This window comes from Xiphophorus hellerii, chromosome 23 (assembly GCF_003331165.1).
Source record: "Xiphophorus hellerii strain 12219 chromosome 23, Xiphophorus_hellerii-4.1, whole genome shotgun sequence".
In the NCBI taxonomy this organism is placed as follows: Eukaryota; Metazoa; Chordata; class Actinopteri; order Cyprinodontiformes; family Poeciliidae; genus Xiphophorus; species Xiphophorus hellerii.
The window spans coordinates 10,780,895-10,802,350 of NC_045694.1; the positions used below are offsets into that span (position 1 = coordinate 10,780,895).

Sequence of the window (21,456 nt, forward strand, 5' to 3'; positions counted from 1 at the left end):
CATCAGCCTCCTTGTTACACAGCATTTTATTTGTCAACAGAGACAACAACTGAACGATAAATAATAGATAAGTACAGAAGGGCTGGTTTAAAGCAGCAGGTTTTACAATATGCACAAAATGGACCTGTAAACTATATAGGAAGTATCACAGGAGTAAAACAACATGACAATTACCAACGTCTGATATATCTTTAACAACAAAGAGCAAGTTTAGACGCTCCTCTCACTGTCTTATTCAGCATTTCTTGTTTGCACCAAGTCTCCTATAATGAACTGCCTAGCAGCTTCTGAAATATGACCCATAAAGGCCAGTGCCACCATAAACCTGGAGCCATGGCTGATTTGTGAATCCAATTATGTCCCCGTCTGTAATGGCTGTGTTCACTTCCATAATGTTCAGTCAGCTATTGTCAGCGTATGTCCTTAAGGTCCCAGCATCCAATCTGAAAGATATTCGCTATCACTGATCTATGAAACAACTAACCTGGTGTGTTGCAGTGCAGGATGTTATACAGGAGAAAAGAGTATGTTGGTTTTTTCTTGCGGGTTTTGACTCAGAGAACGCAGAAATATTACTTGAAACAAAGAAGAACACAATTGTTGTGAAGTGGAATGAAAGTGATCAATGGTACATGCAATTTCATGCTATAATCTAAAAATTATAGCATGAATTTATGTTTAGCCACTTTCACTTCTGTTAACCTCCCCACAAAAAATTCAATTACCCAATTAAAGCCCACCTGTGTGCATTTCTGATCTCATATAAATCTGGCTGTTCTGTGAAGACCTGTTAGAGAACATCAGAGATAAAATGACATCATGGAAATAAAAATGTATTTGAATGCTTCTCTTTGGAGATTTTGTTGCAAGTAACGGTTTATAAAAAGAAACATGAACTCTAATCCATTTCCTGATACTTCCTAATTATGTGCTACTTTCTGTTGGTCTATCTCTCTGAAATACATTCATGCTATAAGGTGTGACAAAATGCCAACAAGCTCAGGGACAATAATACAACTGTACAGACTAAATGAGCAGAAAAATACTCCTCATCTACAATATTAAATGATGCCGTTTTCCGTGTCACATATTTTCCTCTGAATTATAACTTTAGGCTCATATACCAGACAAGCAGGAGAACAGGTGCTCCTCCCTCCTGCATCGTCCTGTCTGAAATTATGTTCAGAGATTTTGATGACACTCTCCTGAGCGTAATTTGAGCTTTAGCTGGGACTACTTTTCTAAACAAGCGTGAATGAATACGACTGTTCCCCAGTCTTTAAGGTAAACAAGACCAACTGTGAACTGAAATATTACATTCAGTAAATCTGACAGATGGGGGTTTTGGATTCAGGAATAATAATAGTTTGGGATGTAAACTATAGTCCTTTAAAACAGGGACTGTTAGTCATTTATTCCCTGAAAACACATTGAGAGACAGTGAAATCCTGACTGAATCTTCAAATCTGCTCTTGTCATCATGTTCATTTCATGCAAGCTGACCTCAAGATGCATTCCAATGTTTCAAAAATAGACAAGGCTATAATTTGAAGAACCCATCTAGAAAGCTACACCCCATTCCCTGGTAAAAATGTTACAGCAGTGTTGTATCATCCTCCTCTAAATGCTGACCTCTCATTCCTCAGAAAGAGGCTGAAAATAAGGCTACAGACCGACCTGCGACTGGGCAGTAAGATATGCTGAGAGCAGAAAAAAGCCTGCATTTATCCAACAGCAGGGATCTGACTCCAGCCAGGCTCACTGCCGTACACACGCAAGTACAGGGCTTCCTTTGAGCTCAAAACACCAAACCTTTCAGAGCTGCTCTGGCGACATTTCGTGAAAAAGAGCTGCACAGTGAGAAACTTTAAGTTTCTTGATGCAAATTAAAAAGAAAGAAAAAATCAAAGTCACCACAAAAAAAGTCCTGCAAATGGAACATTCCTGGGTTAGCCATAATGTTGCAACCTCATTCCCTCAGAGAGCTGAGCTATCATGTAAACAGGAAACAGAATATGAAGTTAATAGCCCGGCAGACCAACTCAACTCGCCATCCCATGAAAGCAGCCCCTGTTCTCATTTGGACTTCCACTGAACAGCAAAATGTCTCCACAAGACAGAGAGAATACAAAGAACCTCTGGTGCCCTTTTAATAATGCATTCTTGGTTACATTCTGTCCATCCATTTTGGTACCATTTTGCTCCTTCGCCCCTTAAGCCATTCGTTCTTCCTAAAGTAACAGCCACATAAATCTGGCCTCTCAGTCTCTATTACAGTGGAGTGATGGCTGCTTTCCAGACAGGCAATCTCTGGACACCCCTCTTTCTCTGATCCGAGCCACTGAACCAAGCTCTCAGGTATGAGGGAGGAATGTTCAACATCAGCGCATGAAACAACTTTGGCTAAGAGGGTCAACTCTGAAGCAACTCATACTCATAAGTTAGCAGCAAAGGGGTAATAAATGTCAAGAGATTTCTTTGTAATACATTCTGGTCTCTCTCAATAGAACCCACGGTATATCAAAAGTATCCATAAACTGTAAATTTAAGGGAGATAATCCTTACAAAATACAAGACACAAAGACAAGAAAACAATAACATACTGTCTCCTAAGCAACACTGGAAAGAAGTAACTCCAAAAAAGTATTTAGCACTGTCCTCCATGTATCTGGTGATCCATCATCTGACATATTTTCTAGAGTAGCACATCTCACTTGTTACTGCTGAATAAGGACAAAAAAACAAGAAAATAAGAAAAAAAGGCATGTTTCTGTCTTTAAGACTGCCTTCTTACCAGACAAGTACAACATTTTTGTCTTGTTTCAACCACAGTTACCCTCTCCTATCTAGAAACGCACTGAAGTGGGACATCTCAGGGGACGCACTAACATGTGCCCAGAACAGTACAGTGACAGCTGTACCTGCACTCTGGATTGTCTCACTAGAAAAACACATGCCTAAGCACAATTTTTGAAGACTGACTGGAACGCTGTCACCAAATATTTGAGTTCCAAGGGCTTGACAGCCAAACAGGGTTTCTGCTTACACACAATTTGACAGAAAAATATCTGCTTAAAAAACAAAACAAAAAGATCATCCAAGGTCTACCTTAAAGTTGAAAGGTTTTCTATTAGATTGTAAACAGTATCTGAATTAAAGTTCAGTCATTTATCTACTAACAACAAAAAATGACCAAATAAATACTTTGGCAAGTAAAATTGTATTCTTCTCCTACTTTAAACCATGGAAACTGTAACGAATAATAAGAACAGACATTTTTTTCCTCATAAAATAGAAATGCACCATGTCTTTGGGTGATTTTCTGCTTGCCCTGCCTTGTCCTAACACTCTGTAGTGTGAAGCCTATTGCTGAGAGAAGAAGACTCAAACTTTGTAAGGTTGAACAATGTTAGGGATAAGGCGCCACAATATATTGTAAAAAACCGAAGTGGAATAATTATTGGCTTGTTTATTTGAAGTGCTGTGAACTTGCATTTTAAATGTAATTGTAATATTTAGTCAGTTAGACACAGTATTAAGGCCTCTACATAATCAGGCATACTTCATGAACATCCGCAATGAGTATTACATTTCAGTATATTTTGCCATCCTAAATGTTAAACTCAACTTTGTTAAAAAAGATATTGCAAGAAGCACAGGTGTAAGAAGCCATTTGTAAGTAAACTGTATTTTCTACGACAAATCTGTGTTTCATTCAGGCTGAGAAAGAGAGTAAGACTTTCAGCAGATAACAAGGAGGCTGGTCATTGGCCAAACTGGGTTCTGCCAGCCTTTTGGAAATCTTAAAGTCAAAGTGTGTTATTGAGGGAACACACCCAGGCACCGCTGTGATCACGATGACTTGAAAGCAGTTTAAAATGTCAACTCTGTAGTCATTTTGTTTTAACAGCAAAATCCTCTTACATTAATGCTCTTGCTGGAATATTGCCTCTTATCCTCATATAAATAATCAATGACTTCTTACTTAGAAAAAAATATATTTTCAGTGCTATTCTTAAACTTGTCCCAAAAGACAAAATTTGTAAATCTACCAGAAAATGGTATTAGCAGGTCAAATCATCACAAAAGAAGCCTTAACTTATTAAGGCAACATTGGAATTTGTGATCAATGCTAATGCTAATAAGCAATGAAAACGAGAAACGAATATGTTACAAAGTACCACTTAATCTCTAAAAATTTAATCTCTCAAATAGTTCCGTCAGATTTTGATACTCAACACCCTCAGAATTGAAGTCAATATTGTTGTTGATCAAAGAAAAACAGTAATTATGTACTTTTGAGATAAATTATGAAAACAGACACTTGTACAGCAACTTCATTTGATCAGCATAATCCAGCTTCCTCAAACTGTGTCTCCTTTCTTCACCGCTTAAATGGACCATTAGCTGGGTTTAAACACAGCTGCACTTCAGTCGAAATCCATCCTCGCACACGTGCTCAAATAAAGCAAATGCAGAATAAGACTGTAACGGCCCACTTCATCTTTCATGTGGCTAAAAACTTGCTTTTCAAATTCCTTACCTCCCAATTTCAAGGTTCTCTGCGTGGTGTCTTATCATGAAAGTGATTAGAAATGAAGAGCTCTCCCCGCTGATATGGTTGGAGCCTGAGAATCGGTTGCCTCTAGGCTGCTGAGCTCTCCTGCTCTTAGAGACTCAATACCAGATGGCAGGTTCAAGTGCTGCTGCTGCAAGCATTATTGCTGCTCCCAGGGATCTTCTACACCAGCTACCATAGATTTCTTTAACCTGGGAATGTTTTAGATTCCCTTTAAGAATACTAATGCTGTTTAAGAATGGACAATTTAACCAAGTCAGAAGGTACTTAAGGAGACATTCATACCTACTGAACCTACTGAATGAAGAGGAGGGAAAGTCATATAGTGGGTTTTCTGTACATCAGTCCCTATTTACTCTGACACACCTAAATAAAACAAAACAGTATCCCAAGATTTGGACATCTCACTAAACACTGTGACACTGAGCTCAGGAGGAGAAGAATTGAGACCAAAACTGAACATGTTGACCGACATGCAAAGCACCATAAACAGAAAACTAACTCTGAACACATCATTCCCAAGGTGATGTGTTATAGGTAGCAAGACCTAAAACCTGTCAAGAATCTGTGGAAAGACTTCAAATTTATCCAACCGGACTGAGCTCGAGTTGCTTTGAGAAGAAAAAAAGGCTGAAATGTAATTTTCAACATGTATGAAATTGTTACAGACAAGAGGGTTGTTGCTGTAATTTCAAGGGGCCTCAATAAAAATGTCAAACACATAACAGACTTAATTGCAAAACATCTAAACCAAAGATAAAAAGGTGTGGACTGTGAATACCTTTGCAGATGACTGCAGGTGAACGTTACACAGGAACTAACAGTTACAACCCTGACAATTATCTACACAAATCTAGACCCAACAAGAAGCCAGTCAAATTCATTAGAAACACAGCATATGAGATGAGTGTTTTTCTTTACAAAAAAAAAAGCTGCCAATTATCTTGGGAAAGATGACAGAAATATTTTATTCTTGGTTTAGAAATTTACAAACTGTCTCTAAGGAAGACATTTAAATGTTTCTTGATATAAAGAGTCCAAATATGGATTTGTTTCTGCTTGACAGCGCAACAGCACCCGCAGCAACATTTTGTTTCTGATAATAGAGTTTTCAATTGAGAAATAAAGATCTCTTCTAGTAGGACGAAATAGCACCGTAAGCCTCAAAGTATAGCAAAAGAGTTTCTGAGATTTAGGATACAAACAATCAGGAATAAAGTGGAAGAAAAAACTAAATCATCTTCCCTCCAGGGTTCTTACACACCTTGCCCTTTTAGATTTTTCTTGAAATCTTTCCAAATTTATGGAGATCCGAGTAGAAACCATTTACTTTGACAGTATTTCAACAGTCTCAAATTTACAAGCAACAATGAAAAGCTCAAGTTGGCTTCCAATTTAGAGCACGTCTTTTTCGCACATATAAACTGTAGCTCTTTCTCAGAATCTGTTGTGCTTAAATTAGACAAAACAGGACTAAACACAAGTTCTTTAAAGCACAGTTTTTGATGTTTAATTCTTTATCTTTTCTAAAAAAGGACAAAACAACAGTTTCAATGCTGAATTTGCTGGCACATAAACTAGACCTGCAAAAAATACTCTTCATTTGTGTACAACCACCAAGAAAGCAGTAAACTTTTCCTTTCATAATTTTGAGTGAACATTTAGCATTTGGTGGCTCTCAATCAATAATTCAATCACTAAAATAATATTAGTTAAAATGTTAAATATTTTTTTAAGATGATGAGTGTATTGAAAATGGTACTATTCAACAGTAAATATTGTCATAACTCCTTTCATTGTGGATGGTGATGCCATCTCCAGTAGCAGTCAGTCCATCAACATATCAATAAAAGCCTCTGACTGAAAACTGTTGCTGTATGATCGTCTCATGACTGTCATAGCATGCTAGCAGCTCAATTTCCAGGTTGCAGAGACAATATCGTGAGTAGCATGCTCTGATTGACAATATTAGTTGTTAACAATCGCTGCTAATCCACCTCAGTTGCCTTTGCTGCTCCTCTTAAAAGCTCTGCTTGTTCATATGGTTAGAAAGCCGGGCAGAGAGACGGTGGAGACTACAATCTTCTCTTTAACATCCCTCTCCTGTCTTGCCTATAATGATTAATAGAAGAGATGGTCTTAGCTTTCTCTTTCTCTCTCTGCTCTCTGGTCCTGTTCTGCATCCATGAAGCCTCCTTTTCAACTCCTCTGTGGTTTGGGTTTGTAGTTCCGGTACTATTTGAGCTTTTGAGATGCTAATCAGCCGCTCCGGCTTGAAAACCCCCCACCACAAACATCGTGTTGCCACGGTTATGTATCATAACCACTGTCAGAGTAAAAAACAGTAAGAGCAAAAATCGCTTAGCTGCACAGCATCAAAACCATAGGGAATAATTGTCCAAAGAAGCAATGTCTCTGACCAAAATAACTATAAAGAAAAATCTACAAAAAGAACAAATCAGAACAAATTTAACAGAGCTACTCCAACCTGCTGCCATGAGCACTTCAGTCCTAGAACTCGTCAACTGTAAAGGTTGGAAGACACACAACAAACATCGACAGATTATTTAAAGATGACTGAAGATATCCACAATGGACAAGAAAACTCCAAAACAAACTAACATTGTCTTTGTGATGACCATCAGCTCAGAAATAACCTTGTAATCAAAGAAAGTTTTCCCTAAAGTGAGGTGTTTTAGCATGTGAACACATCGAAACATTAACATTTGTAAAAAGTTAGAGTTGGATGTGTGTGAACACTGAGCTATTAGGCCACACACCACGAGAAACTAACGTCACAGTAATCAATAACACGCATAGACTTGGGAGAAAACTTTTGCCATTAAACACAGTCCAGCAGTGTTGAGTAATCTCAAATAGTATTACTCAGGGATGCTGCCATCAACCAACACTGTGCAGAAATAGTGAAGAGATGGACAGAATGACAAGCATCTGGTTGTTGTTCAGAGCTTCAGCTTACTTCTGTGAAGAATTAAAGTTGGGTTCAACCTCCCAAAGATCAACTAACTTTTGTCAAATAGTAGTAGAGTTGTGTTTTTTAAAAAGTATCTGCACAATCTACAACAGTATGAATCCAAAGACACAGGATTGGGTTAAATTCTGTTGCATTTCTAAACTTTAGTGGCATCATTTAAATTGGATAAAGATTTCTGGGCCAAAAATCCCTTAGTATCTTTGGTCCAGGAGAGGTTTGAAGTTTGCAAGACTTTAAATGGTAATATAACCAAATCCAAATGAATTTAGTTGCAGATGGATACAAAAAACTGTTAATTCTACTCCATATATCTTTGCTATCTACTCAACAGAAAGACATCCTATGGAAATGTTTTCAGAATCAAAATCAAAAATTCCTCCGAATTTGTACTTTAATTATGTTTTTATTGCAATTGCCATTAAATTTTTTTACTATCTACTGAAGGAAAACCTTCATGAAATCCATTCTGAATCCAGAGAGACAGCCTGTGCACTACGAGAGACTGACTAAGATCCATTTATTAAAAAGAAAAAAGAAAAAATCTCAAGCTGTTGAAAAAATTAGTCAACATGTTGTATGCCAAAAAAATAGATAAAAATCCACATACCCTCCAAAAACAAATCTTTCTTGCCAGTATGAAATGGTTCACCCTGACTAGTTTGGTATAACTAACTACAAACAACTCTGGCAAAGCTTTCAAAGTAGCTGGCATTTGTTTGAGTGCAGAAATTGGCTCATAAGAAATCTAAAGTGTCTCCTACCTATCTGTCACCTCGGTTTTGAGCTGTCAGGTGACAACAGTCGAGCAGAATAGCGATGGGCAGGCAGTCGGTAAATAGCTTCTATTTGTGACACACAGATGAATAAATCATGCTGGTCTGCATTCTGCTGGCACATTTGCTTTTTGCAAGAACCAGAAAAACTCAACAAATCAGAAGAAAATGCTTCTGACAGGCTAGAGTGCATTACTTTTAGCTTTGACCACATTCATAAAAACACTAAGATTATAGCTTGTTTATCCATGATGACATTAGAGCTGCCGCTGTTTAGGCTTTCAAAATCCATTCAACAATCCCAAAAAGGCAGAGAAGTGGTCAATTACATGCATTACCATGGACTTAAAGCTGCCACTGACATAGCTTGATTGAAGAAAACAGAAATTAGAGAGCAGCTGGTGAGTCTTATTTCTAAGTTGTCAACTTCTCTTTTGTCTTCCCTTAAACCACTCCTGCAGTAAGAGTCCCACTTGATAACCTCAAACAGTCAAGCAACGGCCAATTAAAACCTTCCTAAAAGTGTCCACATCTCTCTGTGTATTATAAAGTATTGCTCTGCATAAAATCTAAATTTGTTCTGCAGCACCTCCTTCCTATGCCAAAGCAGAGCTGAAAAATTTAAGCTTCTACTCAAGCGCTGCATGTAAAACCTTAAAATCTCATCTCGCTGACAGATCTAAGCAAAGAGCTTTCCTCCCCTCACCGCATTAAAGGCAATCTAAAGTTGCTGCGCCAGTTGATCAGAGGGAACTGCAGCCGTGCGGAGGTAAATTGCTGTCACCAGGCCTGATGGACCTTTTCCCTCCCAGTGGTCACGGGGAGGCACTCGACCTCCGTTCACTCAATTTGATTCGAAGCGTGTTTGCGCCTCTGGATGGGAGGAAACCAAGCTCCGTCTGTGCACGATTAGCAACATGTATGAGGGGAAAAATTAAAACCATTCAGAGAACAAGAATACTCACAAGCAGGCATAAAACAATATTAGATTTTCACACTATGATAACGTTAAGTTAAAATACCACATTTTCACTGGGTTAACCTAAGCAAAACAGCATAGCAGGAAGATATTATGCTCTGCTTTCACTTAAAACAAAAGAGCAACAATTATCTACATTTATAAGGATATTATACTTAATCCTTATTTGCTTTGATTTTAATACAAAAGCGTCTTTCAAGAACTTAAATCACAGAATATTATGCCTTTTTAGATTTTTGACATTTCTAGAAGTGAGTAGTCAGGCTATCTGCTCTAGTTGCCAATTTTCAATCTTCTCTTTAACAGACCTTCTTGTTGCTTGCCTTAATAAGAGTGATAAGTGGCACTGCTTTTGTTTCCACGTCATGACTAAGGAAATCTTTCTAAAGATCTAAATTCAACTTTTTTATAAGAATATACAGATTTCTTTCAGCCAAAGGAAATAGCAGAGCGGAGCAACTGCCCAGCACTTTTTCCTGCATCTCATCAAAGGATTTCCTGGTTTAACCTTGGTAGTGCTACACCACAAGTCTCAAGCCCTTAAGATCAACATCCAAGTTATATCCAAAACTCTCCAATTAATCAAGTTGCTTGAGTTGCAAAAATACCTTGACATTCAGCATAAAATACCTCAAGTGCAAAAATGATTGAAAGGACTTAGTGCAAACACACAAGTGTTTCATTTATATTTTTACTGCAGGTGGTTTGAGTTGATCGTTGCTCTTGGCAGAGAAATGAGAAGTAAATTCCTAAATGCTCAAAAGGATGAGAATATATAAGGGCTAATTAGTGATGCATTAAAAGAAGTGGGGAATTATAGCCTTGAGACTTTTCTTTGACAAGGCTTTGCTTTTATGAGCTTAAGGAAGGCAGTAATTACACTATGAGCACACAAAACAACAGCCACATAAATAAACAACATTGTAATAAAGAAAAGCGGTGGGACATCTGAGTTAAATTTACCATGACCATAAACAGAGCAAGCTGGAGAACAAAGTGCCAGAATCAAGCAGAGTAAGCAGGTTAATGCCAGAGTTCAAAAACATCATCCTCGCTTAATTAGATCCTGGGAGTCCAGAGAAAATGACCCATTTTTTTTAAAGGGAGCTACTTATGGAGCTGTGGTGATTCAGGAATAAATGACACGGAAATCCCACAACAAAACCAACCAAAGTCCTTGTATTTATGAAGCAAAAAACTCCCTTCAAGATGGACCTGTATACTTTAATGTGCCTAACCGAGGTCGATCATGATGTACTAATGCAGCCTCTCAGAAACAGGATCCCCAAGGGAGGTGAGAAATATGCAACATCTTACAGCAGAGATCAGGCGTCATTTCCTAAAACTTCCATTCAAAACCAGCGTCTGGAGACGGGTGAGATAATGCGAGTGGGGATATTTTCATGATCATCTACCATCATAAATCAGATCATTCCACATCAAAAAGCCCCAAAGACAAGAGAAATAACAGCGCAGCCACACTGAGACCGAGAGGCTGCCCTACTCTCTTGCATTGCGGTCTCAACAGCTGGAAAACGCCCGACCACTTCGGGCAAGTGAACCCTCTGGCTCGCAGTTGTAACTTACACCAAAATAACAAAGATGCGCACATAAATGTCCCGAAACGCTGCGGTAAAAGGCGTGCAGAGACACACGCTATAGCCTGCAGCAGTGTGACAATAACACCCCCCGTTATCAACACAACACTGGAAGAGGACACCGAAGGAAAACAGCCAGCGAGAGTAGGATGAAACTTGGAAAAATAATGTACCCGTGTACTGCAAGAGGAACATTTTCCACGGAAGGCGAGGTGCGAGTCCTTATCGGTCCTGTGTTGTAGGACGAACTGTAGGAGGTTTAAAAAAAAAAAAAAAAAATCCTTGAATGGAGCCGGGGCTGGTTTCTCTGTCAGTCCGCTCCGCTGTGCTCCGCTCGGCAGACTGAACTGCAATGAGAGCAGCCAGTCGAAGCGGGACCCTTTTTGACTACGGCAGGCGAAGCCCGCCCTCTAGACGTGCCCGGTTCGCCGGATGTAGACGAACAGTTCGCTTGGTGCGCGCGAACCGCGAGCAGGCGACACTGTTCCGTTGTTTCTGCTGCTGAAAAACGCTTTGCTCCTAATCTTTTACACCTTGCGATAATAAGGCGCGTTCATGCGTTAGTGAAGAGCAAAGGAATAATGCTGCTTCCAAGCTTCCCCAGTTCTCCCCAGGCAAATCCAATTCATTTAGCGCAGCCCCGACATGCTTTTCGGAAAAAATAAGAATTTTTGTCAAGCGGCGTTTGTATAAAATGAGACAAAGCTATGTGTCAAAAACTTCTGGCAGCTCTTCTGTAAAAGGTGTCATTCAATAGTTTGCCAGTTGGAGGAGGAGAAGCATAGAAATCAACGTTTCAGTGTAAAATGCTGAACATGCAGACTGTGGTAAAACCCCTTTCCTCTCATTTCTGAACCATGATCTACACACTGAACTGTGTAAGCAAAAATAACGAAAGACAACGTTTAATTTGAAAAGGCATTAAAAGACCCTCTAAAAGATGTCAAGTCTTTGGTAATGTTTATGCCAAATAAGTAGTTTATCATTTAAATGTGATTTTAAACCAAATTGAACAGTGAAAATCAGATTTATCACACATTTTAATCTTATGGGGAAGACTGCTGACTTGATAATTGTTCAGCAGACAGTCAGATGGCTGGTTGCAGTCTTGTAAACAAGCAAATTAATAAAGTTTGGTGGAAGGAAAAAGTGTGGCTTTCACAAAACATTCCTGACACAAACAAGCAAAGACAAGCTGCCTCTGGTCACTCAGAAATCGCTAGTAGAGATCCCATACAGCTCTGATTTTTCAAAAATAAAATTTGGAAAAGGCAGTAGCACTGGACAACACAAAGTGCATTAATGTTAGCAGTCTGTGGTAGAAGTCTAAAGTGCATGATGTTCTTTAAATGTTCTTTGGTGAAGGTTATACATTTTTATGGCTTCAAAAAATATTCACTTAAATTACTTTTTTATATTATAGCCCTCAATTCACCCAAAAAGTTGTGATTAAAACTGGTTTGGGTCTTAAAAACCTTAATGGACAACACTATGTCATGAAACAACAACAACAAAACATACTGTAGAGTTAGTTCATACATAAAAAATATCTTGCAAAAATCAAAAGAAATCCAGCAAAATGGCAGGAAGGGAATTGTGCAGCTCCACAAGTTTGATTCATCTTTGGGTACAATTTTCAGCTGGTGCCGCTTTCATCTGGTCAAACATTTACGTATGAGTATAAACATGATGGAAATGTGGAACCATCGGCCCCATCAGGGAATAAACGGTGTCCAAGAGATGAATGTGTTTTGGTGCAAAATGTGTGAAGCAAACACAGAACAAAAAAAAGGCCATGTGAGACGTAGACTTGTACTGGCAAGAGAGTGCATTTATATTCAGTGAAGCAAGACCTCTACTGGCATGGGCTGAAAGACCACTCAGAGAAGAAGAAGCCATTTCATCACAAGCAATATAAAAGTCAGATTATGTTATTATTCTACAAATGTAAAAAATGAATGACATTTATTTGATGAAACTAAATTTTAAATGTTCGCCATAATGGCCGCCTTGACATTTGGAGAACAAAGGAAAAAGGTTCTAACTCTGAGAACACCATCTTAATTGTTTAACTGAGAACTAAGGGGTGGCAGCATAATGTCCTGTTGGAGTTTGCTGCAGGAAGAACTGGTTCACTTTATAATATTGATGGTAATGTTAACAAAAACATTATGTGAAAATATTGAAGCAAAATCTCAAGACTTTACTAAAGATGGTAAAGGTTGGGCACATTGGGCCTTCCAGATAAACAACTACCAATAAAAAACTATCCAATTATTTGCCAGTTCTGTCTGGAAAAATGGGTCAAACATTCAGCAAACCATTGTGAGAAGCTTGAGGACAGACTATTAGGCTGTTTTAATAAAATAAAAAGTTCTCATCTTCAGGTAAAATGGTGCAAATAGTAGCAAAATGTCCAATCAGCAGTGAAAAACTAGCTTGTAGTACCACACCTACTACATTCCAATATAAACATCTGTATGAGTGAATTAGAGTATAAGAAAGCTTACTCCAATGCATTAAGTCAGCAGTCTTGCCTTTTGTAATGATCTAATAATAAAACCTACATTCAGCCATTTCTAATTTTACATCAAATGTGTTTCTTTGAGCATTAATATCTTCCTCACTCAAACATTTATGCTATGCTGTTTTCATACTGTGAACAACACATTAGATAAAAGCAAAATGAACAAGGCTTCATCAACGCTCAGTCAAAAGATTAATTACACAAGAAAAACAGCAGAGCAAACGCTATTATGCTTCCATAATTAGGCACTAGCTGTGTACTGAGACATGCAAAATATCAATGGGAACATTATCTCGTGTATCAGCATGGCGGTCAGCTGGCTCCTTTATTCTTGCCTCAAAAACTGCTTGTGGAGAGACAATGACTTCTTAATATGAATAATTCATGAAATATTTAATGTCAACAGAATGTCAAATAAGTTTACAACTCGCTCATTTTAGTCATTTTGACTCTTAGTTCAACAATATTTTATTTAAAAAACAGTGCCATTGTATTAAAACATTCTAAAAATCAAAAATACCTTGTATGTTCAAGCTATGGTCAGCTACATAACACCAGCACTTGTCTGCATTGAGAAAAGCCCTCTAAAGTGATCATTTCTATCTGCGAATGCACAAGTTCAGACTTAAAATGACTTTATGCAACAATAGCATGACACTACATAAACTGAAGCAGACCCAAAGGTAAGTTAGCCATATTTAGAAACACAGAGTGAGTTTTAATGCAAATTGCCAAAAATGTGAAAGAGAAAATGTGAATTAATGTACATCAACACGAACAGATGGTGGTTGTAATTCTTCAGCTGGCTGCTTGAAAGCACTGCAGAGGAAGAGCGCAATTTAAAACGAATTAAATCTGCAAGGAGGTAGCAGACTCTTGCTTATTTCACCTACTTCTGATGTTTTACATTTCTTGTATTTTAGTGTCTTTCACAGCAAACTGCACTTTTTGGAAGTTTATTTTATTGATACACCTTTCAAAGATGATGCAGATTGTGTAGTTGTTTTAGAATCAAAAGCAAATTTAATCAGAATGCATTTCTTCTATTCAGATGAAAAAAAATAAAAGTAAAACTACAGAAATGCCATAATAAGCAATCTATAATTAAAAAATGTTTAGACATCAGTTATTTTCAGACTAATTGACTTAACGATGATTCCTTTGAGTTTTGCCAGAAAGATTTATAACAGTTTAAAATCTTCCTCAAAATGATATAGTCATTTTATTTACATTTTGAAATGCATTAATTTTTTGACATAATAGTTCATGGTTAAATACAGTCAAATCTTAACAACTATTACATATAAAGTTAATGAAAACATGAGATTTAAGATTACAATTCCTTATCAGTTTAATTAAAAAAAAACATTTAAATGTCAGTTCAAAGAAGACTATGTTTAATACCTGGAGAAAGGTTGCCATTTTTAATCTGTTAATTTCGTTGTGTTTTTGGACAATTGTTTGTCCAAACATTGTTTATCTCTTCTCACAATATTTTGGAATTACAGTGGAAGACTTTATTATAAGTTTATGTCATTATCACTTTAGTAATTTGATGGTCATGGTATGTTATGTCTTTATTCTAAGTGCTTATGAACTCTGACCAAATGAACTTCTCTGGGCTTCGCACTCAAGGTTAGATATTGTTTTCTGCAGCCGCGCAGGGGCCAGACTGTCTCCAGTGTTTAGGATTTTTTTGTCCTTCACATAAAACTGTTGTCTGGCTGTTGACAGAATCCACACAGACTCTGAGCTTCAGTTGGAGCTTTAATTTGATCTGTTTATGAGTTTTTGATCATGATCTCATATCGTGCACATGGTATAAGACAAACCTGACAGTGATTTTCACCTAACAACTGATTTTTCCCACAACATAGTGTTGGTAAATTATCAGCAGGAGCAAATATCATATTTATATTCTTTGCAACAGAATTTAGCTGTGAAGCATCCTGACACTGTAGTTATGATTTTGCACTCCATCTGAATTTTTCTGTCTCATGATGTTGTTTAAAAATTGTGGGATTGTTAAGATGTTTTGTTGTAACATGAGTCTCTCTTCCCTTTGCTCCCAGTAAATAACCTCTGGCGTCCCTGGAGACGATGCAGCACTCCAGTATGGAGAGCCAGAGGCATCAAAAACAAGTGACTTTTCATGTGATTTTAATGTGTTCTCAACGTGTGGTTTGTCCATTAAATGTGTGTCAAATTTTCCCGTCTTCAAATAAAATAGTTTGTTTAAATTTCATGAATATTTGGTCTTTTCAGTCAATCTTCCTCTCTTCGTTTTCACTGGTTCCCGAGCTGCTGTGTGAAGCACTGACGATGGTTTCCAGTATTCATAGAAATTACAACTTTGTTTTTTGCTGATACTTACTAAAGCTTTAAAGTGAAAAACTCTTTTTGTAAGTATGGCTAAACATGTTATGGCTGCTGTTGGTAGCACTGTTGCCTTGCACCAAAGATATCCTGGGTTCAAAACTTGGCCTGTGGTCGTTCTGCATGGAGTTACCATGTTCTCCCTCTGCTTCTCTCACAGTTCGAAAACATGACTGTTAGATCAGCTGCTCTCTCTAAAAGTGTGTGTACATTGTTTATTTTTCTGTTTGTCTCTGTGTTGCCATGTAATGGACTGGTGACCTTTTTTTTTTCTTTTTGCCATTCTTCAATTTAGGCTTTGGTAGCTCCACCAAAGTTACATGGGCCTCCTGGTTAATTATGTTATTATCGCTCTATTTTGACTAGGATCTGAGCTTAGGTAGAGAGCCATGTCTGGGAGGGTGCGTAGTTGCGCCATATTCTTTATATGATCAGATGATGGATTGAAGAATGCTTCATGAGATTTCCATTAGATTGATTAGGATAAGCAGTGTACACAGTTCAAGAATATCACAATAAAATACACTGCTGCCTGTCAGCCACACTGTCTTGGAACAATTTAACAGGAATCTCAACTACAGGCGGCAGATGAAAAAAAAAGAAGGAAAAAAACAATCTTTTCCCCTGACTTAATTTGTTATTGCACCCACCATTGTTTCAGAAATCTTTTACAGCTTTTACACAAATCCTAAAGCTCAAAATTAAACTTGCTAGTTTCCAGAAGACTAACGAAGGCAAAGCTGCAGCATTTAGAGGCAGGCAACCCAGTACCATAATATCTATTATGGAGAATATGTTCCATGCTGGATATTTGGAAACACCTCAGAAAGTTTATGCTGAAATATGGGCACTTGTGTTCCTCGAACATTTGGACTGCATCCTAGGCTTTGAAAAATATTGGATGATTAAACTAACAGCTTCACAAGCTAAAATAGGTCAGGAAAAATAACATACAGAACACAATGTACAGAAAGTTTGGACTAATTATACAGCAAGGCATCAGAAGACACGGTTTCCTATCAGCCACAGCTTTTAAATATTTCATTTAGTATTCAGGATAGAGAAAAACACAACACAACCAACTCAAATCAGACTGTCTTGTTGCTCTTTTTTCAAAAACCCAAAAAGGTCTGTCAGAAAATAAAGTGAATGTTTTCCAGGCAAATTCAATTACCCCTGTCAGCCAGTCATAATGAGTAACAGCCAGTGCATGCTCTCATTCAATTTTGGTGTCCGTGGGGAACAATGTTTGCCTGATGTCTTGATTTTTTTTTTTTTTTTTTACTTTATTTTCACAACAATGTCAATTCCGTGGCCAGCTTTGTATAGCAAAACATTGAAATGAAACGCTAATTTCAGTTTTTGTGCTGCGAAAGATGAAAGCAGCCTTGGCTTGCTTTTATAGTCAGAAGAGCGAGTGCTTTCGGTGACATCCGAGTTTTGTTGAGTCCAATGAAAGGCTGGATATTAAACATCCGATGTGTTTATCATGACTCCAATCAGCCCAGTCATATTAGTTTCATGTACTAAAGCGGAAACACAGAAATCCCATTTGAACTAAATCTCAGGTGAAACACATTTAGTTAGTTAAAAGGAAGATCATATACAATCAATAATTTAAATTGAATTAGTGCATATTAAATTAAAGCTGCATCTAATCAACAATAACAGTAAAAGTTTAACAAGGTCTTGGGGAGGCAAAGCCTTTCTCTTGTCTTATCAAGCCTTTATAACCTTCAATATTTGCCTCTTCACTACATATTCATGACTATTTCTCTCTGGGGATGTTCACAATGTTTGTTGACTTTTTGGAGTTACTTGCCAAATCCCACAGTAATGCTTTTCCCTCTTTAAGAGTGCAGTGTTGGGCATGGACCAGTATGAAATTATGACAGCACGACAACCTGTGTAAAAACTGGTTTATACAGCAATTAAAAACATAAATGGCCAATACGATTTGATTAGAACTGAAGGCAACTTTTATTCCTATTGTTGCTAAAGTAGAATACTGGTCATTGCAGTTTGATATGAATTCATATTTTGTTGCTGAGGTGTTTACCATCTGAAGGTAATCAGGTTTTTTGTTGAAATAGGTTGAAATATGTTGATAATTAATGTTAATTAATTAATGTTTTGTAATATATTTGAAAATATGGCTGCAAGTATTAGAGTCCATAGAGGTACAATTACACTAATTAATATCCTGAGCACTCAATCTAGCCTTTATAATAGATTGTATGCTGTAAAGCTATTTTTGTGCTTGTGAGGCTTTGACTGTAGGCAGCGATGGATGTATTGCAAAAAAAAAATAGCACTGGGCCTGTCACCATAACTTTTGTTGTACGATAAATTGTCAAAGTAATTATTGAAATAATCAATGATATTGTCGTTTTATGACCACTTTCAAGTAGTATATTGATAATGGAATAAAAATGCAAGGTCATCCTCTCAAAGACCAATAAAATTTTTTTTAAAGGTTTTATTGGCTCTAGTGGCCTTTATTTGATAGTTAATTGACAGGAAAGTGGGTAATGAGAGAAGGAGGAAGACATGCGGCAAAGGCCGTCAGGCCGGGAATCGAACCTGCAACAGCTGCGTCGAGGACTAAGGCCTCCTTATGTGGGTTGTGCTTAACCCCTGCGCCACCACAGCACATCCCAAAGACCAATAAATTTAAATTTTGTAAAGAACTTTTATCACTGAAATGGAATATATTTTAAATATCCAAAACCAATAAACAAAACAGAAATAAAAACCACTCACAACAAAACCTATACATAAAATGGATGATGATGTATTTGTAAAGAAAATTACCTTTTAAAAATATTAATCACCAGAATGGAAATGATCAAACTCATTTTTTGATCATCGCGTTTATTGTTGTCATAATAAATAAAACAAAAATATTGAGAAAAAGATTAAAGTCCATTCTTACATGACAATCAATGTTATTTGTTATTGGAAATATTTCCAAACAGTCAAAGTTTTATTTTTTGACTCTGAAGGAAAAGCGTTGGCACTTTCTATCACCCAGCAGACAGGCAGGTGGCAGACAGGGAGTGCTGTTTTTCAGTGACATGAACAGCTGGGGAAACCTTTGCAATCAAAATCTGTAAAAATATTTCATAATAGCAAGATCAAATTTGGGGAGAAAAGTGAAACTAATAAGCTCGTGTTGAAGAGCGCAAATTAGCATCCTCATCATCTAAACAAAAATAATTTCAATCACAGGAAATTTTTGCAGATTTTAAATGAAAATTTAAAACAATCTTGGTATGACTCAATACTGATATCTAATCCATACAAAATGTAGATTTCCTCTACCAAAATACAAGATTCAGGTGGAAATGTTTTTACGGAGGGCCTGGTCAGCAGCTTAAAGAGTTTGTGTTCGCTGTGGTTCCATTTAGAGATCAATAAATAACGAGTTCATAATAAATGTCATTTACTTCACTGCACAGAATGAACCAAGAGTCAACGCAGAAATCCCCCTGGTTAGGGAAGACGTCTCTGTCTCAGACGGTTCTCATAAGTTTGTCTTTGACCTTCTCTTTCTCATTCCTTCTATTTCTAATTACAAATCTCCAGCTCTTCCTTCTGCCTCTTCTCATCTCACATCCCTGCAGCCTGACTGATGGCTAGCAGGTGATGATCCAGACAAGAAAGGTAGAGGTGACTTCCCGGGTGGATTTCATAGTATAATACAGCTGTTTTCCTGGGAGGATAAGTGTAATGAGTTTACAATAAGTAATAAAGTAAGTTAATCCAAATGTTTTGAGAGGGAAAACTTTATTTGCCTCAGTGTTCATTATAATAGCAGTGGAGGAAACTACTGCAGGTGTCCTGGTGACAGCAGAATCTGTTCCGAGAACAGGATTAGGCTAAAGCCGAAAAGAGGCCCGGATTTCCTCTGGAGAAATTCCCCTTCGCATGAATATTGATGGAAATGGGTCTCACACGGAGTGCAAAACAAGAGTTAACCCGTCTGCACTGGTGAAATGTTGTTAGCAGTGCTCTACCATCCCACAGGGTCAGACAATCACTCATTTTGAAAACTACACCCACAAAATAGTTTCAAGTAGAGGAAATTAAACATTTGGCTTGTTAGTTTTACAACTGTAACACACTACATTAAAATGTGGCAAAAATTTCCCATGAGAGCATAATCAGTTTATAGGAGAAAGTTTTCACTAAGACGTTTCTGCTGAAGAGCAACTAACAGTGCTGAAACCCAACAACAGGCAATTTAGTCACATAGTCTACAGCCACTTAGAGTGGAGAGTTTAGAGTATGGGTCAAAGGTCAGGGACTAGTAACGGAATCAGATCGCAACCTCCAAGGAAAAGAAGCATTAACTGGAAAATTAAGCCACTCTATTCAAAAGAAATTAAGTGCCTTGACAGGCATGAATTTACAAATAGTTTGGGCCTAAATTGCAACACACAAAACATTTGCATATCAAGGGAGAGAACCAAACTGGTGTAAGGATCAACACTGGCTGTCTTAATTAAGAATGTAAAATTTGTTTATTTTATCTCAACCTTTTTTTTTTTTTACTAAATTTATTTTATTTCTTCCTTATCTTTTCTTTTTTTTACAGCCTGAAATTTCAGATAGTAATAGTTGATAGTTGATATCTTAAAAATGATCAAATCATATGATTATTGGATTAACAGCAGCAATGTTGCAGCTTCTTCCTCATTGTCTGATGTAAGCATTCTGGATCTCATCCTAGATGCAGGAAAAGAGCCCAGATTTACCACTAACACTTTGGAAAATATCAAGATGTGCATCTCTTTAAATTTACCCCCTCAATCTTCTGTCACTTTTTGTCAAAAATGCCTGATTTTATGATCTCAGAAAACTGGAGGTCTTCTTCAATTTCTGACTTCACAGTGTCATAGAATATCTTAATGTTTATAAATGTATGACTTTAGTCAAGGAAAATAACTTTTTCTTGCAAATTTATAACTTTTTGACATCAGAGAATACTCAAGTTCTTTGTAGAATTCAATTCAAGCTTTATTAAAGGCTTAGAGTCCTGGTTCATAGGAGAGATAAAAAACCCTCAGAAAAGAAAAAAAATTAGCAATCATAATATTAGTACTGGTAAATAAGTGAAATTAATCAAGGAATTTTGATGGAAATTTAGTCTTCTGTGGTCAAATTATTTTTTCTTTTATCTCCACAAGACTAAAGAAAACTTTGTAGAACAAAGAAAAAAACATCAATGTAGTCACTGCTCAAACCATTTACTTTAAATCAAATATGCTGCTGAGAGCGTTACAATAGTTGGTGAAGTCTAAAACTATTTCAAATTAAATGTGATACTTGATCAAATGTGCACATCCAACAAGCAGAATTTATTGGAACTTTTTTTAATTTAAAAGATCAACTCTTTGCATCTTTCCACAGACAGAAGACATAATCCAGATTGAGTTTGAGTTTGAGTTGCCTTAATTTTTAAAACTTGACACTACGCCTTGAAATGTCCTGCACTTTGGATGTTGTTGTATTTTATGCAACACAACCTGTAGGGTTTAAATGGTGCACCTGACTTTCAGAAACAACTGGTTCAAAAAAGAAGTTATGTGAAAATACAAATGACACGTACATATTTCCAGTGGGT

The 21,456-nt window shown here is 37.2% G+C and overlaps 1 protein-coding gene across 4 annotated transcripts in view; it reads right to left on the bottom strand.

Moving 5' to 3' along the window:
- enox2 (ecto-NOX disulfide-thiol exchanger 2) overlaps positions 1–21,456 on the bottom strand; it is a 195,025-nt gene that overhangs the window by 131,967 nt on the left and 41,602 nt on the right. The window contains exon 1 of one of the 4 annotated variants that reach the window (XM_032554684.1): positions 11,098–11,276. The exons of the other annotated variants lie outside the window; for them this stretch is intronic. Within the exon in view, the coding sequence (XP_032410575.1) occupies positions 11,098–11,119 (22 nt within the window). The 5' untranslated portion in view covers positions 11,120–11,276. Of the gene's footprint in view, positions 1–11,097; positions 11,277–21,456 lie in introns of those variants that run through there. 4 annotated transcript variants of the gene reach the window in all.